The sequence below is a fragment of the Camelus bactrianus genome, chromosome 4 (assembly GCF_048773025.1).
Source record: "Camelus bactrianus isolate YW-2024 breed Bactrian camel chromosome 4, ASM4877302v1, whole genome shotgun sequence".
Classification (NCBI taxonomy): Eukaryota; Metazoa; Chordata; class Mammalia; order Artiodactyla; family Camelidae; genus Camelus; species Camelus bactrianus.
In genome coordinates this window covers 72,079,210-72,094,068 of record NC_133542.1, presented here as the reverse complement: position 1 = coordinate 72,094,068, position 14,859 = coordinate 72,079,210, and the positions used below count along the sequence as shown (strand labels likewise).

Genomic DNA, 14,859 nt, shown 5'->3' with positions numbered 1-14,859 from the left:
CCAGAAAAGTGGCCCCAGGCTTGGATTCCTTGCTGCAAGTCTCCAATTCCACCGACAGTAAGAGCTCTTGTTCTAGGATCTTGCGTGGGGTTTGATTATCTCCATTTCACAGATGAAGAAATTACAGTTCGCTGAGTCCCTCAAAGCATAAAGTGGAAGGAACCGGCAGCCTGCGGAGTTAGAAGTTCCCGGGGGCGGAGACTAAGGAATTGTCCGCATCGCCCATCGAGGTGGGTGTAGTCTAGTCAGTGTAGCGGGGAGGCAAGAGCCGGGTCCAGCCATGGTCCGACCCGAGTCCACGGCGGCTCAGGTACGCGGGAGGTTCGAGTCACCTCCACCACCGGAGGGAGCTGAGCAGTGATCGGGCTAGTGAGCGCAGTGGGCGGAGCTCGGACGGCGCCCAGCGGCCGCGGGCGGGATCGCAGGGCGGAGCCGGGCCGGGCGGAGGACGGGTGGGATCACCGTGGGCTGGGATCGGGCTGAGCTGTGGGTCCGCGCACTGGATTCCCGCGGGGCCGCCCCCTAGAGAGCCCTGGCTCCCGCTCCCAGTTGCGCTTCGGTCTTCCTAGCCCGCAGAGGGCGCTGTCGGTCCAGATGGCTTTTCTGGGCCGGAACGAGCCGGAAGTGCGAGGGTCACTTCCGGCGCGGAGCAGCGGGTTGGGCGGTAGATCGGGCCGGCTGTGGAGACTGGACCAGCAGTGGCCAGAGCTGGCCGAGACCGCGGCCGCTGGAACGCGCCCAGTCGGCATCTTGGCCTCGGCGGAAGGCGCGGCTGCCGCAATGCCGTTCTTGCACGGCTTCCGGAGGATCATCTTCGAGTACCAGCCGCTAGTGGATGCAATTCTGGGCTCCTTGGGGATCCAGGACCCCGAGCGGCAGGAGCCCCTGGATGGGTAACTGGTCCCCTTCCCGCCTCCGACCAGGCATTGCCTCCCTTTAATTGTCATTACAAACATGGCGGGGGTTGGGGCGGAGTGGCCCCGCCTGACAGATGGAGAGACAGACAGGGGTGGAGAATGCTCCTGGCCAGCGCAGGGAGGGCTGGAGGGTGTGGTGTCGTCAGGGCCTCCGCCTCAGGGCCCTACCCTGCGCCCTGCCTGTCCTGTGTCCTCCACCCTGAGTTGCAGAGGAGCAGGGTGGAATCTGTGAGCAGTGCGAAATGAGCTTTCTGTAGCTGAGTTTGCATTTTATACAGATGGGAGCAGGTCTATCCGTGAACCTGTGGGAAAGGTGTTAGAAAGTGAATCGTGCGGGGGTCCATCAGTGAGCTAAACAAAACCCCCCAACCTTTGTGATGCTTGTGGCCCAGAAAAGAGACTGACAAGCATAAGTGAAGTGCACAGTGTATTAAATGGAACAGAGAAAAGAGCAGAGGAAAGGGGATCAGGTGTGTTTCTAGGGGTCAGTTGGAATTGGCAGAGGAGGTGGGTGGGTTGGGGCTGGCGTGCTAAAGACATGTGTGCACTCAGCCTTTGGAAGGCTGGGAGGCTGAGTGTCTCTGAGCGTGAGCCGGGAAGAAGGTCTGCTGACTGCCTTGGCTGCAGAGGTTGCCTGGGCTGGTCTGGCATCCTCTGCAGCTCAGGGACAGTATCTGAAGAAGGGGTGTCAGTGTCTAGTTCTTGCTCTGGCCACAAGGGTTACCTTCAGTGCCAACAACCCAGGTGTATGTACCCAAGCCAGGGGCCAGATTCTCTGGGCAACTTGGAAGGAAGCTGAAGCCAGGGTCCTTTCTCAGCAAACCCAAGGAGTTTGCTCCAGTGAAAAGATCCAGCTTGGCCCTCTACCACAGACCTTTTCTGAAGAGACTTTCTGCCCCACAGAGCCAGGGCCCTGCCTAGGGGGGATGACAGCAGGAGACTAAAGGCCACACACGCACAGGGTGCCCAGCCAGCTGGTCTGCCTCTTTCCTGCTGCAGGCCCAGTTATGTTGCCAGCGAGGAGAGCCGAATCCTTGTTCTCACCGAGCTGCTGGAGAGAAAAGCCCACTCTCCGTTTTACCAGGAAGGTGTGAGCAACGCCCTGCTGAAGATGGCTGAGCTGGGACTGACGCGTGCAGCGGACGTTCTCCTGCGGAACGGAGCCAACCTCAATTTTGAAGGTCAGCTGGAGCCCAGAGGGGCTGGGGTGCATATATGGCTTAAGTGTGGCCTTGCTCTGGGTGGGCGGCCAGGCCTTCAGGCTCTGCATTTACTGTTCTCTTAGGAGCTATTTCCCTCATTTATTTCGTGGGTGATGACTAAGGAAAGCCACACTCAGTGGCCTCCCATCTCCCTATGGGCTTTCAAATGGCCTTTAACCACCTCTGATCCAAGAGTGAGTTTGCTTCTGCCATGTGATAAATTTGGGGAACTTTCCCTGGCTCCCGGCTAAATCCCTGCTTCCATTAGTGTGAAAATGTGGCTGCTGGCACTGTGCCCAAGGCTAAGGGAAAGTCATTTTCTGCTATTCATTCTGAGCCATCTTGCATTTTTGTTCCTGCCATCAGGAGAGGGGAAACAGATAAGCCATGCCAGGCATAAATCACATCAGGACCATGTTGGCTTCTGGCTTGTGTGCTGGGGGATGGTGACGAGCCATTTTCCTTCCCTCTCTGCTTTCACTGGGGGTGGGGAAGGGGGGAACAGGGTGAGCTGGGAGACAAGCAGGGCTGACTTGTGGCTGAATGGGGGGTTTTTGTGCTGAGGCAGGATATGTCCAGGCGTGTGTCTCCTCCCCATGTGAGGACAGGCTCTGAGGCTGCTGGGCTCCTGGAAGTTCAAGGAGCTGATTGGGGGAAGGGGACATTCTGAAGTCAGTCCCTTGGGGACCCAGCTTTGAGAACTTAGCTTTTATCACAAGGCTAAAGGAGCTGTCACTCTGGGTGTTCCTTTCAATGGCCTTGTTTTAGGTCCCATTTTACAGAAGACACTGAAGCCCAGGTTAAGTACCATGTCCATTAGAATGCCCCCAGGACCCAAACCTAGGCCTGACTCCAGAGCCCGGGCTGTGGCATCCGATGAGGGCAGCTGTGTCCTGATCCCTCATGGTGACAGGAGCCCGGGACTCCTTAGGCTTCAGTGCTGGGGCCGGGCTGCCAGGCCAGGACCTGGGATGCTGCAAGAACATGCCGAGAGGCAGGACTGACGTGAGCTGTGTCTGTGCCTTCAGACCCCGTCACCTACTACACGGCCCTGCACATCGCCGTCCTGCGAAACCAGCCTGACATGGTGGAGCTGCTGGTGCGCCATGGGGCCGACATTAACCGGAGGGACCGGGTAAGAGCCAGACCCAGCCTGCTCTGAAGGGGGCATGTGGTAGGGGCCCCAAGCAGCCCACAGCCCCCAGCCCAACCTGGCTGTGCTTTCTGGGCTCAGATCCACGAGAGCAGCCCCTTGGACCTGGCCAGCGAGGAGCCAGAGCGCCTGCCCTGCCTGCAGCGCCTCCTGGATCTTGGAGCAGATGTCAACGCCGCCGACAAGCATGGTGGGTGCCTCCTCTAGAGAAACAGACGGGCCTGGGCTGAGTTGCCTTGTGAGCACAACCAGGTACCCTGGGCTGGATGCAGCCCATCTGATGGCACAGCACAGCCAGGCTACGCTGGTGCGTTTTGCTGACTTGCTGAGGCAGTGCGTTGAGGGCTGCCTGTAGGAGGAAATGGGGTATGTGTGCGCTCAGCTTCTGAGGGACAGGGCCTCCTACTGGGAGAGACCCAGCCTGGGTCGCAGGTAGCATCTCAGGGTCCAGAAAAGTTCTACTTCTGGCCCTTCGGTTCCCACCTGAGTGTGGGTGGAGAGAGTGACCAGAAACTTGTCACCCTCCACCCTGGCTGAGATATCAGTAGCTTTTCAAGTTCATTGTGTTCTGACCCTGTGTGTCTGTATTTCCCCTCCACCTCTGGGGCTGCCCCGCCCTTGGCTTCCTGGCTTCCCTCTCCTCCTCACTCACTCTCCCTCCCCAGGAAAGACTGCTCTGCTCCATGCCTTGGCCAGCAGTGACGGGGTGCAGATCCACAACACCGAGAACATCCGGCTCTTACTGGAAGGAGGTGAGGCCCAAGCCCAGGCTGTTCCCCAGCGTCATCCTTTCCCACTGCACTTGGTCTCTGCGGGCTCTCCCCACCGCCTGGAACATGAAGTATTACTTGGGAAGGGTTTAAGGCCATCTCCCACCTTCTGTTCTCCTTCTGGCTCTTCCAGGGGCAGACGTCAAGGCTACCACCAAAGATGGGGACACCGTGTTTACCTGCATCATCTTCCTGCTGGGTGAGACGGTGGGAGGGGACAAGGAGGAGGCCCAGTTGATCAACCGCTTCTGCTTCCAAGTAACGCAGTTGCTGCTGGCTCACGGGGCTGACCCCAGCGAGTGCCCGGCCCACGAGTCCCTCACACACATCTGCCTCAAGAGCTTTAAGCTGCATTTCCCGCTCCTGCGCTTCCTGCTGGAGTCCGGAGCCGCCTATAACTGTTCTCTGCATGGCGCATCCTGCTGGTCCGGCTTCCACATCATCTTTGAGAGGCTCTGTTCCCACCCAGGCTGTGCCGAAGACGAGAGCCACGTGGACCTACTGCGCAAAGCCGAGACCGTCCTGGATCTCATGGTGACTAATTCCCAGAAACTTCAGCTGCCTGAAAACTTCGACATTCACCCTGTGGGCAGCCTGGCAGAAAAGATCCAGGCCCTCCATGGCTCCCTGAGGCAGCTGGAGAGCTACCCCCCACCCCTCAAGCACCTGTGTCGCGTTTACATCCGGCTCTACCTTCAGCCGTGGCCAGTGGACGCGAAGGTCAAAGCTCTCCCTCTGCCTGACAGGCTGAAGTGGTACCTCCTCAGTGAGCACAGCGGCACCGTGGAAGATGACATCTGACGGCTCCGGACACAGGGGACGGCGTCTGGGCAGCTCAGTCAGCCTGCTGGTGGATTTCAGTACCTGTGGCACCTTAGGGAGAAACTTCGGTCCTGTCTGTCAGAAGGTGCAGGTTGGAGGCGAGACTTGATCCTTACTGAGTACAAAGAAAGCCAGGTGGAGCGCAGCGGCCACAACCACTGCAGTGGGGAAAGGCTTCCATCTTCAGAGAGACTGCCTCGGCTTCCCCCTGCCAGTGCCCCCAAGTCTCAACCCATATTGGAATAAGGGCCGGGGTTTAGATTTGGGACAAGCTTATCCCCTCTTCATTTGAGGGGAGTGCTGGGCATTTGCAGAAGCAGGGGAGCTCCAAGACAGGCCCGTGCTGCCTGGAGACAGGTGAAGCTAAAGGAGGCGGGAGGGGCCTGTGGGGGTGCAGCCGGGCCGAGGCCCTTTACTCCCGCCTCTTCACTCTGGATTCTGTCCAGAAGTGTTTTTGGTGGGCAGGGAGAGCTGACTCCTGCCACTTCTGTAGCTCTGGGGCCAGGTCACCCACCACCCTGCCTGCCAAGGCACAGGGTTGGGCTCTGGTGGCAGCTCTGTGCCAAACCTGAGGTCTTGGGGACCATGCCTTCTAAAAAGCAATCATGCACGACCAGGGGCTATGCTTTCCAAAATGTGTCATTTTGTGAGGGGTTCATCAGATGGAGAAAGCCACCAAGACTGAAAGCCAGCTACCGCCCCACCCTGAGCCCTCACCAAGCCGTTTGCAAGTCACACACAGTGGTCATTGTGAATTGTGAATTGTGTAAATGCCTTGGAGACAAACTGAGGCAAGTAAATGATATATTTATATTATAAAATTAAATTTTCTTTTGGCCTTAAAGGTCCTTGTATAACCCACTCCCCACCCCGCACTTCCCGCCACAGCCGCCCTACTCCAGGACAGAGGATCCTGTGGAAGAGATGACACATCAGATGCAGCATTTTGGAGAACAGTTTTCAAGTAGCGCGACACTGCTGTCCCTGTTAAGAAAAGCACCACTCCAGACTGGCTAGGGATGTCACATACAAGGCGTCTCCCTTTTATTTTTAATGAAAATGCCCACCAAGGAGGAGCCACAAGGTGCAGCCGAGTGAGGCTCCGGGCCCCTCCCCTTGCTGCAGGCCACGGCAGTGATCACAGTAAGGACACCAGGGCCTATCTCTAAACAGGACTCAGAACGTGGACATCCCACCAGCTGCACGATACGGCAGGCACCACGTGGGCTCAAGGCAGCCGGGGGGCTCAGGAAGCCGCAGGTCCCACCAGCCCAGCCCCTCCTCCCCTGAGGCAAAGTCCTCAACAGCAGAGTTAAGGGTTATTCTCTTCCTCTTAAGGCAGCCAAGCCAGTGGCAGGAAGGCCAGGTGGCGTTACTGGAGATCAGGGAATCTCTGCTTCTGCTGGGGTCGCCGGGTTCCCACATGGGGAGCACCAGGGCCCTCCCCAACCCCCACCTCTCACAGCAGCAGAGCCAGGCTCCCGCCTCACCGCCCCACTCGGCGGCACCCCTCCCCGCGGGGTCCCACCGTGCCTCTGTAAGAAGAGTCTGTATAGTGAGTGGACGGCAGACAGGTGTATTTAGTGGCCTCACTCAACACTCCCGAACCATCCACGTGGAGCTTCTGGACCTTGCCCGCTGCTGGCTCCCCCGCCCACACTGGTCCCGCTCTCTTGCCAGCCCCTGCTCATCTCAGGGCTAAGCTGTACACGTGGTAGATCTCGTCCGGGAGGTTTTCCTGCCGCTCCTGGGCCAGGAGGCTGAGGCCCGCGCTGCGGATGATCCTGTGGACCACGTCGAGGTCCCGGCACACGCTGCTGTCCACGTCATCCAGGATGACGCCCTCCTGGGCCATGTTGTCTTTGATGACGATGATGCCGTTGGGGCGGAGGCCCCGCTTGCAGCGCCGCAGGAACTCGGCCAGGTGCTGATCGGTCAGGTGGCCTGGGGAAGGAGGAGGCCGTTACCGGGGAAGGACATGGGCACTTCACCACTGCCTTTCTTTCCGCCACCTCTTACTGACTTACCGGGCACTTACTCTGTGCTTAACACACAGGGCTCACTGGCTCCCAGCAGCCTGGAGGGGTTTACCAGGCCCCATCTTAAGAGGAAACGCTCGAAGTCACCTACCTGATGGCAATCAGAAAGTACGCAGCTGGGGTTTCACCCTGACTGGGTGACTTCCAGGCCCTGCCCAACACCTGCCCTCCATGCCACTCGCCCCTCCTAGGCCTGGATTAGGGGCCTGTGCCAAACAGAGTTCCTTCCCTACATTAAAACTTGAGACAGGCTTTTTGGGGACCACAAACTACAGGCCCGACCGAGCATGTCCCTAGCAGGCCTGTGCTGCCCACCTTGGAGGAGGGGGCCTGCCGCCAAGTCAGCAGCCTGAGAAGAGCACCCTGGCTGTGCTGTTAGGCTAAGTGGGCGCAGGACAGGATGTGGACAGAGTAGGGCTCGTTCACCGCGAACGGTGGGGTGGGGCAGGGGAGCCAAGGCTTCAACTTTTCCTCTGACTAAAAACCCCTTACTTACAAAAACTCATTTCCACATTCTTTGAATGCAGTAAGTTATTGGCAATTTAAATTTTTTCAACCAAAAACTGCCCCCAAGTGGGTTGTAGCAGGTATTGAGTCAAAACAAAACATGGAAGCAGATGAACCTTTTAGGTGGAGTCTGGGGAGCAGGGGGAGGATTCAAGGCTCCCGAGGCGTAGGGAAGCCCAGCCTCTGAGATGCGCGGGAAGGCGGATAAGGGCCAGGGGATGCTCACCTATTACCCACTGGATCCAGATGACGTCGTAAGAGCTGGGCTCTGGGCTAAAGTCCTGGAGCCCACAGCAGAAGTAGTTCCTCACTCTCTTGCCCTCCTCCCCCAGGTAGGTCTTAGCCTTGACCAGAAAGTCCTCCGTCACGTCCACCATGTCCACCACCGCGAAGAGAGGCAAGAGCAGCCGCTTGGTGATTCTCCCGATGCCAGCTCCGCAGTCCAGGGCACACGAGGTTCCCGTCTTGTTCGGGCCTTCCTAAAAGCAGAGGAGGCAGGCGCTAAGGATTAGGAAGCCAGAGGCGCCCTGTCCCTGTGAAGGGGCTGTTCTTCATAAGCCCTGGGACGACTCAAATCAGGGCTGGGCCCAGACTGGCAGCTGGCACTGGTGGGGACGTCAGAGTGTGTGAGCACAGCACGCTTTTTCTGAGCCACACGTATCTAAAACAAAAGCCAGCTTCCACATAAAGGTACTGACTTGAATAGGTGCATTCATCTCACTCCTGAGACCCCATTAAAATGACAGCAGAGCAAGAATAAAAACGGTTCAAGCAGTGAAGGAATGGAAGAGGGCAAGCAGTGTGCCAATCTGGGAAAATGGAAGGTGGGTGGAGCGGGGAGCAAGCAGCAGCCTCCTGGAGACAAGGATGCAGACCCAGGGCAATGCCAGCCTGATGCAAAGGAGGGCGGTGGGGCGAGTAACTAGGAGCCTGTGTTCTGCAGAACAGCCAACACCTATAGCCCAAATGCTTGCCAACACAGCAGAAGAGCAAAGGTTTTGCCTCTGGAAAAACTGGACAGTTTGCCAGAAGACTGCTTCGTTCTGGCACCCGGGAGGCCCCAGCCTAACAGCCCTGTCCCGTCTGGTAACCTTGAGGAAGAGTCTACAAGTCGCCCCACCCGCTCTCCGAGGCGGGGGTGGCAGACACCGGCAGAGAACCGGAGACCCTGCATGGTGAAGGTGGTGCCCCATGCAGACCAGGCAGGGCCACCAGCGCCATGTCCTCTCCTCCTGGAGAGCACACCAGACCTGCCTACCCTCAGGAACCTCTGCAGGAACTTCCGGGAGCTGTTGATGTCGATGCTGGAGATGTGGCCATACCCCCCGAGCATGCCGTCCACGGTGGGTGGGACCTCCTTCCAGTACGTCTTGGCCTTGGAATAGAATTGTTTCTCATCTTCGATCACCTCACTCGTCATGCTGTCACCAACCACGTCTCTGCTCAGGCACCAAATTCAGCAGTGGCGCCTCCTAAATAGAAAAGAGTAAAGGAGCCTGGTTGAGGGCCCGAGTCCCACACCGTGCTTTTCCTGGTCACACGATCCTGCCTGACAAAGAGGAATGGCCAGTGTCCCCAAATCTGCTTCCACCCTTTGGATGGCAGTGCCTTCTGTCTCTTGCATTCAAGTCATTTTACAAAGCTATCTTCATGTCAGAGCAGGAGACCCAGAGTCCTGGCTTCTGGTTCCTTCCTTACTCTTCATGACATCTGACTCAGTAGCTTCTGACCCCAGGATACAGAGACCCCCAACCTGCACTTAAGAGAAAGGAAAACACAGCAAAGAACCCAGGCCTCCTACAGCAGAAATTTCAGCTGGTCCCGACAGGGGCCCAAGGAGCCCCACACCTGCCTTCCTCTCTCGTGAGCACAGAAACAAACTCACTGCAGGGTCCAGTCCTTCGTTACCCATGAGGCAGACTCTGCCAGGCTCCGGGCTGTGAACCAGGACAACGGACACACATAATTGTGTGTGTGAGGATGGCAGAGGTACTGCGGCTAGAAGGGAACAGCCCGAGGAACCAAGCGTGCCCAGGGCATCAGGGCAGACACCCCTGGGGACAGGACACACCAGCTGAAACTAAGACGGAGGACGTGTTTGCTAAGCAGTCAGGACGGCTGCTTCGGGAGGAAAGTGTGTGGAGAACCTTCCAATGGGAAACCTCGGGTCCTGCAGGTTACATTTAGTAGTCTACACTCCACACTAAGAGCGATGAGCTTGCACTCCTCTAGGATAAGCAGGGAGTGGCCTGAGTTGTATGCTTCTGGAAGGCTGTGTGGACTGTGGGAAGAGTGAAAGCAGACGGGTCAGGAAGCAGCAGCCAGGCCCTGGCGGCAGAGCTGAGGCCCCAGTGCTGCATAGGAGGGGGGGACGGTTCGACGGTGCCACACTCAGGGAGGGACATCCGCACCACGACAGGAAGGGTCGGAGGATCACATCTCTCCACCTAGGCATGGCTCTCAGCTACAGATGGTCACCATGGGCAGGTGCTGTCCCAGCTGCTGTGAGGCTTGTCCAGATCAAGTCCGACCCCCTGAGAGCTTACAATCCAGAGGAGAGACAGGAAGAAATGGAACCATCAAAAACAAGGCAGAAACAAGGACCCTTTGTTGAGCCACAAAGTGCTATGGAAACTCAGGGGATGGAGGAGTCCTTTCCAAATGGGAGACGAGGCAGCAGCCGAGAGAAGGCAGCCCCTGAGCCGGGCTTAGGACAAGGAATGTTCTGGATGGGGACAGAGCAGAAGAGGCATGACACGCATGCTACACAGAGAACTGGTGATGGCCTGGGCGGGCTGCAGTGTGGACAGAGAAAGCGGGTGTGGGAGATGAGCCCACAGGCTCAGCAAGTTCAGCCCTGTCCCCCGTACCGCCCACCAGCCTTGACAAATCTCTGGTTCTGTATCTGTATCCATCTCCCCACTGGACTGGGAACTCTTTAGAAAGCAGTGGACACCAGGATGCATTACTGTATTTCTCTTGCATCCCGCGTAGCACACAGGTATTCAACAAAAAGCTCCCTTCTGATCAAATGAACCAAATAAATCTGCAGTTGGACACTTACCTGGCTGTATTCTATCTGTTGGCCTACCCTCCTGGGAGGTGAGCTTCCCAGGAGCAGGGACATTACCTCATACACCATCAGCCTTACACCTGTTACAAGGTGGGTGTTTACTAATTGGTTGCTGAATGAATCAAAGAAGGACCTTTGTGCAGCTAGTCATTTTGCACTTTAAAAAAAAAATCCTACAGACAAAAATCTAACCACTGAAACCTGATAAGGCTGAAGCCCATTACTGACAATATAATTTTTTGCTTTCCCCAAAGCCTTACAACATGATTCCTTTAAATGTCAAGGTCTCCCGAATAATCTAATTTACAAGCATTCTACTTACAGGCAGATTCTAGGAACCAGCCAGGCACACATAGGCTGGGAAATGGCAAGTATAACTCTGACATTTGTTCTAGCAGCTTAGATTCATTACTAAACGTGACTTCTGGGGCCCTGTCTACACTTTGCTTCTGGGCGTCCAGATTGGGGTGGGCAGGTCCCCAGGAGTCAGAGGGAACAGCTGGGTTGTCAGACTGCAGGAAGTCCTCCTCCACTCTGTCCAGATCACAGCGAGGAGCTACCTGGCTGCAGGGAGGGGGAAGGCACCTGGGCCCAGGCTGGCTTGGTGGGTGCTCCAGTCCAGCTTGGAGGGGAAGAGGAACCCTTTCTCAGAGAACCACTCCTCAGCCAGTAGAATGTGTCTGTGCATCCTTCATGGTCATCTGGCCAACACCTCCCCTGCCAAAGGCGTTCAGGGAAACACCCAGGCAGCCGCTCCAGTTACTACTCTTCTCCCAGGATCCGTGGGAGAGAACGGTGTTAGGACTGTCCCCATCAGGCTCTGCAGGCTGATCTCATCCTCCTCTCCAGTCTCTAAGAAAAAGACCGGAAGCAACAGGAGGCAAGAGCCTGCCTGAAGCCACCTCTTCCCTCCCACACCGTATTATAGGACAGGGCCTGTTCTCCCTGGATCTGTGTGGACAGCAGTCGGACTTATGAGAATGGCAGGGTGCTCTATGAAAGAGAAAGGGAGGGAGGGAGTAAGGAAGACAAAGAAAAAAAAAAAAAAAAAAAGAAGGGGATTAAAAAGCAAAGGCTCAGATGGACTAAAATGAACCAGGTCTGAATCCCAGCTTCGCTTCTCATCGGCTGTGTAAACTCAGGTAAGACACAACCTCAGTTTAAGTAAGTGTCTATCTATGAAATGGCAACAGCAATATTTACAGGAAGGCTGTGATGGTCAGACGTGGATATAAAAGTATAAAGTGATCCATACGTTGCTGGGCACATATCAATCTCAAACGTAAAACTCTCTGTCAAATGAGATTCTCATGAATTCTCTCTGCCAAGTGTGAAGATCTAATGAGAAAATGCACTGAAAGGCCCTATAAACCTTAGCGTGTTGGCCACACCTAAGGGATTATGACTTAACGCAGACTCAAACAGCTCTACCAGTCCACGTAGGAGGGGACTGAGATTCCAATCCATGTAAACGGGGAAATACTGCAGGTTTTAGAGACTCTATCTTTGTGATTGTGGCTTCTGGCCTCCACCAAAGCATTCCACGTGTACTTCCAACACTCCCACAGTCCGTAGTTTACAGGGAGAAAAACCATTCCAATAATGGAGTGATGCACACACAGAGGAAGCCAGGAACAGGATTTGGCAGAATCCAGACTTCTTACCCTGGTCAAAGCCCTAGTCCTCCCAGGGGCTCATCCCATCTTACTGGGCAGATTCCATACATCCAGACCATGTGCAATACTGCCCAGCCTTACCGGCAAAGCTTCTGACACCAGCTGTTTCTACCCTTTATGGTTCAGACGAAGAAACCAGGGTCCAGAGAGAGAGATCACAGAGTTGATGGGCAGCAAAGCCCGGGCCTTCTGAAATGGCAGCCTCTCTGCCAACAGGCTGACCTTGACTCCAAGGGCTCTTGGCAGTGGGCTGTCTTTTGAGTGGCACCTATGTTGAGCCGTAACTGGGGTCAGGTCCAAAGTGAAATATGACAGCAACTTCCATGTAACAGGCATTACCCTGCGGGCGACTCTGATCTGAGCATTTTACTGAATCCTCACACCCATCTTCCTAGTGGGTGCTCTCCTTACCTTCGTTTCTCACAGGGGAAACTGAGGCTCAGAACGGGAGAGGGACTTGCTGCGGGGGGAGCTGGCGTAGGGGAGTGCATTGGTCAGGCTTCGGGGGGGCATCGGCCTTCCTCCACCCCCAACCCGGGGCCCAGGCCCGGCCCGCCGACCTCCCCCGAGCGCGCACGTGAGGCCCGGCCGGCTTGAGCCCGGATCACGTGAAGAGCCGGGGCCTCAGGGCACCGAGGCAGTTGGGGGCCGGGACCTCCCCTCTCCCGGCGGCCGCCGCGGCCCCCCCCCCCCCCGCTCCGCCTCGCACTACTCACCCGGGCGGGGGCTCCCGGGACGCGGGAGAAGAGGACCAGAAAGAGGAAGGGAGGGCTGCGGAGGCGAAGACCCCACAAACCCACAACCAGCTCCGTCAGACCTCGGCCAGAAGCGACACCTCGCGGCTGGCGCCGCCTTTGTCCGCTTACATCACTTCCGGGCGCCTGGAGGGGCGGGGCCGAGGTGGGCTCCGCCCCGTGATCGGCTTGCCCCGCCCTGTGGGCTGGGAACCTAACGGGAGTTTAGTATCGGGAGAGCCTCATGGTCTTAAGGAGACTGCCGCTGTGCAGACCCTGTCCCGCCTCCAGCTTGCGCATCAGCTCTTTTGGAGGCGGCGAGGCTGGACTTTTAAAAATGAGCCTTCTGTGGGTTTCCACTGGGTAAAGAGGGGGAGGGAAAGTTTCATTCAAGCCTTAATCCCACCAGTAACAATGAACATCTTTAAATAATGCACAGATCAAAAAAAAAAAAAAAAAAAGAAAGAAGAGAAAATACCTCTGGCAGTGCCATGAGGTTGCCACTCCAAATAAGCAGAACAAGTCCATTAAGTTTCCATTCCAAAAAGGTTGCCTCCCCTAATCTCCCATACACAGAAATTCCAGAGAGTTCCCTGAAGCAGCCTTGATGGAAATGTGAGTTTGCAGATAGGTAGACCTTGTGAACCTCTTCAAGCCTCAGTATCCTTTTCTGCAAGATAGATGTAATAATTACTCACCTTCCAACATTCTGAGGGTTAAATTTGTGGGACATTGTGCATCAAGCCTTCAGCCCTGTGCTTGGAGCGAGCTCTCAGTAAATAGAAGCTGCTTCATAAAATTCATCACAATATTCATATGTATCATAATAGTCACAATATTCATCATAAGTTCTTTTTTCCTAAACTGACATCCTGACTTAGATTTACAGTGATTTCCTCTGGGCGTTCCACAGCAGGTGCTTAAAGTGTGTTGCTCTAATGAAATGAAAGCTATGGTGAGGGGTGCGCTGAAAAGGGTCACCTGCTGTTGAGTCCCCCAAATCTGTCCATATTATTTGGCACCTCTAAAGTACCTCTCTAGGGTACTTTAGGTTCGACTTGGTCCCCCTGGCTTGGGCCTTTCTCCCAAGCATCATTTTCCATGTCTCTACGGCAAGGGGATAAACTTGGACAATCTCAATTGCTGGAGGTGTCTGTAATATTTGGGGGGCAGCTCTGAGCCTAACTCTTTTAGGGGCACCTAAAAATCCACCCCTAACTTTGCTTCTTGTCAATGGAAGACAAAATCCCTTCCCTACACCTGGACTCCAAGGCCTTTTGGGTCTGGCCAGCCTGCTGACCTCAAAGCTTCTTGCATCTCTGAATTCCCAAGCCTTGCACATAGTATTTGTTCAATAAATGTTTGCAGCAAGTAAGGGTTGGAGGGCTTCTTAGAAATCATCTAGTTAGTCTGGTGTTTCAAGAGCCACAGATGGGGGCCCAAAAGTCCATTTCACCATGGAGCCCTGAGAAAGGAGAGATTTATCCAGAATCACACAGCAGGCAGGAGCAGAGGGTCAACTCAGAACTGGTTCTCTTAGTTTCCAGGTGCACGGCATTCTTACTGCCCAGCCTTCTAGTGGAAGTTCCAGAGCCACCCAGCCCAAACGTGACTCACCTGAGCCTCCCAGAACCAGAGGGGTAGCCAAACCCTGGTTCCTTCTTCGCTGGCTTGGGCTTGGCTGCCCTGGCCAGGAGTCCCACGCCCTCGTGTGACTGCAGCCTTGGCATCCTGAGCACAGCAGCCCCGCCCTCTGCCCCTAGCCTCAGTCCCACTTGGCCTGGGGTGAGGGGCGGATCACAATGACTGAAGAGGCCCTAGAGGCAGCAGGGAGGGGCCCGCGGAGGGACCAGGCCAGGAAGATGGGCTCTCCCAAGGACCAGCCCACCTGTTAGGGGGCTCTAAATTCAGGGGACTGTCTCTGGCCCCGCCTCCAAACCCCACTGCGGTGAGTGTGACACTAGAA

At 55.9% G+C, this 14,859-nt stretch overlaps 2 protein-coding genes across 5 annotated transcripts; one reads left to right on the top strand and one right to left on the bottom strand.

Annotated features, from left to right (window-relative positions):
* Positions 1 to 468: 468 nt before the first annotated feature.
* Positions 469 to 5,695, top strand: ASB6 (ankyrin repeat and SOCS box containing 6). 2 transcript variants are annotated; one of them, XM_010970265.3, is made up of 6 exons: positions 484 to 893; positions 1,917 to 2,098; positions 3,148 to 3,254; positions 3,354 to 3,462; positions 3,938 to 4,024; positions 4,176 to 5,695. In XM_010970265.3, the coding sequence occupies exons 1-6, from the start codon at positions 595 to 597 to the stop codon at positions 4,841 to 4,843; spliced, it is 1,452 nt and encodes a 483-aa protein (XP_010968567.2). In that variant the 5' UTR covers positions 484 to 594; the 3' UTR covers positions 4,844 to 5,695. The 2 variants fall into 2 exon arrangements, with proteins under 2 accessions (XP_074218479.1, XP_010968567.2); XM_074362378.1 differs by lacking the exon at positions 3,354 to 3,462 and having other exon boundaries at positions 469 to 893; positions 4,176 to 4,431.
* Positions 5,696 to 5,886: 191 nt separating this feature from the next.
* NTMT1 (N-terminal Xaa-Pro-Lys N-methyltransferase 1) lies at positions 5,887 to 13,033 on the bottom strand. Of its 3 annotated transcripts, XM_045506842.2 has the most exons (5): positions 12,876 to 13,028; positions 12,571 to 12,631; positions 8,669 to 8,882; positions 7,637 to 7,889; positions 5,887 to 6,808 (listed from the first exon to the last, which is right to left on the bottom strand). In XM_045506842.2, the coding sequence occupies exons 3-5, from the start codon at positions 8,828 to 8,830 to the stop codon at positions 6,552 to 6,554; spliced, it is 672 nt and encodes a 223-aa protein (XP_045362798.1). In that variant the 5' UTR covers positions 8,831 to 8,882; positions 12,571 to 12,631; positions 12,876 to 13,028; the 3' UTR covers positions 5,887 to 6,551. The 3 variants fall into 3 exon arrangements, with proteins under 3 accessions (XP_045362798.1, XP_010968565.1, XP_010968566.1); XM_010970263.3 differs by lacking the exon at positions 12,571 to 12,631 and having other exon boundaries at positions 12,876 to 13,033; XM_010970264.3 differs by lacking the exons at positions 12,571 to 12,631; positions 12,876 to 13,028 and having other exon boundaries at positions 8,733 to 8,872.
* Positions 13,034 to 14,859: the final 1,826 nt, after the last annotated feature.